The sequence below is a fragment of the Bufo gargarizans genome, chromosome 4 (assembly GCF_014858855.1).
Source record: "Bufo gargarizans isolate SCDJY-AF-19 chromosome 4, ASM1485885v1, whole genome shotgun sequence".
Classification (NCBI taxonomy): Eukaryota; Metazoa; Chordata; class Amphibia; order Anura; family Bufonidae; genus Bufo; species Bufo gargarizans.
The window spans coordinates 31,591,121-31,595,535 of record NC_058083.1 but is presented as its reverse complement, the minus strand read 5'-3'; the positions used below and the strand labels follow the sequence as shown (position 1 = coordinate 31,595,535).

General features: G+C 49.6%; 1 protein-coding gene across 1 annotated transcript; it reads left to right on the top strand.

Annotated features, from left to right (window-relative positions):
* The first annotated feature begins 1,819 nt into the window (after positions 1–1,819).
* LOC122935158 (predicted GPI-anchored protein 58) lies at positions 1,820–2,599 on the top strand. The gene has a single exon (XM_044290923.1). The coding sequence runs from the start codon at positions 1,820–1,822 to the stop codon at positions 2,597–2,599; it is 780 nt and encodes a 259-aa protein (XP_044146858.1).
* The last annotated feature ends 1,816 nt before the right edge of the window (positions 2,600–4,415 follow it).

Below are 4,415 nucleotides of genomic sequence, written 5' to 3'. Positions count from 1 at the left end.
TAGGAGCAGAAGTGGGCTGGCCCTATTCCCTGCAGCAAGGGAGGGAAGAAACCAGTAAGATCCAGTGTGAACCAGCCCCCCTGTTGGGGAAGGCTGTGTTAGTAGGAGCTCCCGGAAACAGAGATCCCAACCTAGGATCCAAGCCTCGGGTGAGGCCCAAGATCACCCTTCCCAGCCTGAGTAATCTACCTCAGCTGGTGGACAAAGAAAGCAGCCATCTACAGCACTATAGATCTCCAGGAAGACAACACCATACCCTGCGAGCAGTCCTGTAAGTACAGATCCAAAGATAAAGAGAAGTTAAGTACCCCATCAGCTAGTCAGGCCCAAACCAAGCAGACCAAAGACAGAGCAGAAGATAGATACCTGTCAGATTCTACTAGGCGTATGTATAAGAAGCAGAATAAATATAAATTCCTGCCACATATTGCCACTATCTGCTGGGATTCTAGACTATTGCTGTACCTGTATGGATCAAAGCTGCTAGTCCTTAAGTAAACACAAGTTGGACCCTATTATCTGTGTGGATTTCAATTATTCCTCAATTACTCCTGCTAACCACACTCAATTTATTGCATGTGAGCCAGGATACAGGAGTCCAGCCGTACCAAGGTAGGATACACCGTTGACATACAAAGACACTATCCCCCCTCTGGCATTTCTTACCTAGTACGTGAGCTATAACTTTTTAAAGGGCCCTGCTACAGTACCTGCGCAAGCTGCAATTGGCGTCACAATCTCAAAACCATTAATATTGCGCCAGAGTGCATCTGTCCCAATCCGGCTTACTGCACAACCACTTATGTTTCCTGATGATGAGGACATGGGAATACCACCTCAGCACGTCTCTGATGATGACGAAACACAGGTGCCAACTGCTGCGTCTTTCTGCAGTGTGCAGACTGAACAGGAGGTCAAGGAGGAAGACTGGGTGGAACACGATGCAGGGGACGATGAGGTCCTAGACCCCACATGGAATGAAGGTCGTGCCACTGACTTTCAGAGTTCAGAGGAAGAGGCAGTGGTGAGACCGAGCCAACAGCGTAGCAAAAGAGGGAGCAGTGGGCAAAAGCAGAACACCCGCCGCCAGGAGAGTTCACCTGCTACTGGCCACCGCCACCTGGGACCGAGCACCCCAAAGGCAGCTTCAAGGAGTTCTCTGGCATGGCAGTTCTTCAAACAATGTGCTGACGACAAGACCTGAGTGGTTTGCACGCTGTGCCATCAGAGCCTGAAGCGAGGCATTAACATTCTGAACCTTAGCACAACGTTCATGACCAGGCAGCCGCATGCAAATTGGCGTCACAAACTCAAAACCATTAATATTGCGCCAGTGTGTATCTGTCCCAATCTGGCTTACTGCATATTTTGGCGACACTGTGAACAGGATCGGATTGAATTGTGTGCCATCCCTGTCCAACAGAACCGGATCCAATTCTGTGTTAAAACGGATACCATCGCATATTTCACAGTACTGCAAGATCTGAGAATTGTACAAAACCCTGAAAAGTGACTTTATTGCTTTATTGCTATGCCAGAAAGTGCTAAACGTGCGCTCCATCAGTCCAAGGGTTAATTCGCCATATTCGTAAAATGGCGCTTCTTCTTCATGCCCAGAAGAGGGAAAATCCAGGAACGCCCTCTCATGAGCGCGAAGATGCTGAATACGCCCCCCTAGAAGCAGGAAAACTAAAGACTGCCCACCATGATTTTTACAATGTGAGCCAAGGGAGTGCAGACTCCTCCCTCTGGGCTCCACCCTCACCTCCTGCATGCACCATGACGGAAAAAAAGATGGCTGCCAACCCGGAAAACTAAGATGGCCGCCGATGCTGAGCCTGCTCCCGTGGAGGATGCCGCTGATACATTCTCCAAGGCTTTGGACCAGCCTGCACCGCAGACAGTGATTGGACCCCGCAATGACCACCAGGAGGCACCGGAACCAGCCGCCCGGCCGCAACATCAGGTAGGAGCAGACGCACTCCCTGAGGCCAAGGCCCGGTCCGTACCTGCCCCTGCACTGCTCCCTGAGGGTCCCGATACCCCAAACAGGCCTACGCCTGCTTTGCCCAGAACCAATACCACCAGAGTTGGACGCTTGAACCCGGAGGTCCCCATGGTGATACCTGAACTCCCTGCTGCCTCAAATCTACAAGTGGCGCAAATAAATAACTTAGTAATGACTTTCAGTCCCAGAGTACAGGGGCACGTCTTACCCAGAGAGGTCCGTAAGATGTCCCTCATCACGCCGGTTGCCACTCCGCTGCCCGGAGAGAGCGCTTCTTCCCTGCCACCACCTCAACTGGCGATACCGTTGCCAGAGCCACTACAGCCAGGAGTTCTCAGTCTTTCTGCCCCGGCAGGAGTTCCCGATATACAGCAGCTCACCGCAGCTTTGACCAGCCTCACTACCCAGACAGTACCAGAAACCGCCACAAGAGGTCAGTGCAGCTCCATCACAGCAGCCAGCCTGAGCTATAAGATGCAGGAGCGCCCTCTTGTGTTCCTCAACAGCTCCTGCAGTGATGAAGAGGTCACCTGGCAGGATGACCTTGCCGATGAAAAACTTACAGGTGGAGTAAATTACAGGACTTTCTAAAAAGAACAGAAGAACAGAAAAAGATACAGAGGATGTTTAGTGATGAAGCCTCCAAGTCTTCTTCTCAGCCGCCTGCTAAAGACAGCACACCTGATATGACTATCAGAACCAGCACCGAATCCGGAGATCTTTGCTATGAATGACCAAGGGTCCGTCCTTTATTGCTCTCCAGAAAACCTGTCACCTACAAGGAAAAAGCCAAGGCTTACAGAGCATTTTCCAGAGAAAGGTGATCCTGCAGTTCCAAGTTCTGCCACAAAAAGCCACCAAGAGATTGCAGATGAAGCTTCTGCTAGAGTTACAGCTGCTGAGAGAACCCAGGTTAAGAAAGAACTTTTGCATTGCATTTTGGATTCTAGACTATTGCTGTACCTGTATGGATCAAATCTGCTAGTCCTTAAGTAAACACAAGTTGGACCCTATTATCTGTGTGGATTTCAATTATTCCTCAATTACTCCTGCTAACCACATTCAATTTATTGCATGTGAGCCAGGATACAGGAGTCCAGCCGTACCAAGGTAGGAGACACAGTTGACATACAAAGAGACACTATCCCCCCTCTGGCATTCCTTACCTAGTACGTGAGCTATAACATCTTAAAGGACCCTGCTACAGTACCTGTGCAAGCTGCAATTGGCGTCACAAACTCAAAACCACTAATATTGCGCCAGAGTGCATCTGTCCCATTCCGGCTTACTGCACAACCACTTATGTTTCCTGATGAGGACATGGGAATACCACCTCAGCACGTCTCTGATGATGACGAAACACAGGTGCCAACTGCTGCGTCTTTCTGCAGTGTGCAGACTGAACAGGAGGTCAGGGATCAAGACTGGGTGGAAGACGATGCAGGGGACGATGAGGTCCTAGACCCCACATGGAATGAAGGTCGTGCCACTGACTTTCACAGTTCGGAGGAAGAGGCAGTGGTGAGACCGAGCCAACAGCGTAGCAAAAGAGGGAGCAGTGGGCAAAAGCAGAACACCCGTCGCCAAGAGAGTTTGCCTGCTACTGGCCACCGCCAGCTGGGACCGAGCACCCCAAAGGCAGCTTAAAGGAGTTCCCTGGCATGGCAGGTCTTCAAACAATGTGCTGACAACAAGACCCGAGTGGTTTGCACGCTGTGCCATCAGAGCCTGAAGCGAGGCATTAACGTTCTGAACCTTAGCACAACCTGCATGACCAGGCATCTGCATGCAAAGCATGAACTGCAGTGGAGTAAACACCTTAAAAACAAGGATCTCACTCAGGCTCCCCCTGCTACCTCTTCTGCTGCTGCCACCTCGGCCTCTTCCTCTGCCTCTGGAGGAACGTAGGCACCTGCCTCCCAGCAAACAGGGGATGTACCACCAACACCACCACCTCCGTCACCAAGCATCTCAACCATGTCACACGGCAGCGTTCAGCTCTCCATCTCACAAACATTTGAGAGAAAGCATAAATTCCCACCTAGCCACCCTCGATCCCTGGCCCTGAATGCCAGCAGTTCTAAACTACTGGCTAGTGTTGAGCGCGAATATTCGAATTGCAAATTTTTTTTCTCGAATATCGCAATTTCGAGATTTCGCGAATATTTAGAATATCGTTCTATATATTCGCGAAATCGAATATTCTTTTTTTTCTTTTTTTTATTATTATTTTTTTTTCTTTCCCACTTCCCTAAAGTTGTTCTTACCTGTCCTTTGGATTCCTGGCTTCCTGGCTGCTCCAGTCAGTGGCGTTTTCAACTTACTGCTATATTCCATATTAGCTAAATTACAATCTAATCTATATGTGTATTTTACAAAATTTCGCAATAGTCGAAATTGCGATGCG

Excerpts from the sequence above, each read along its gene's own strand:
- LOC122935158 (XM_044290923.1), top strand. The coding sequence starts at position 1,820 with ATGGCCGCCGATGCTGAGCCTGCTCCCGTGGAGGATGCCGCTGATACA.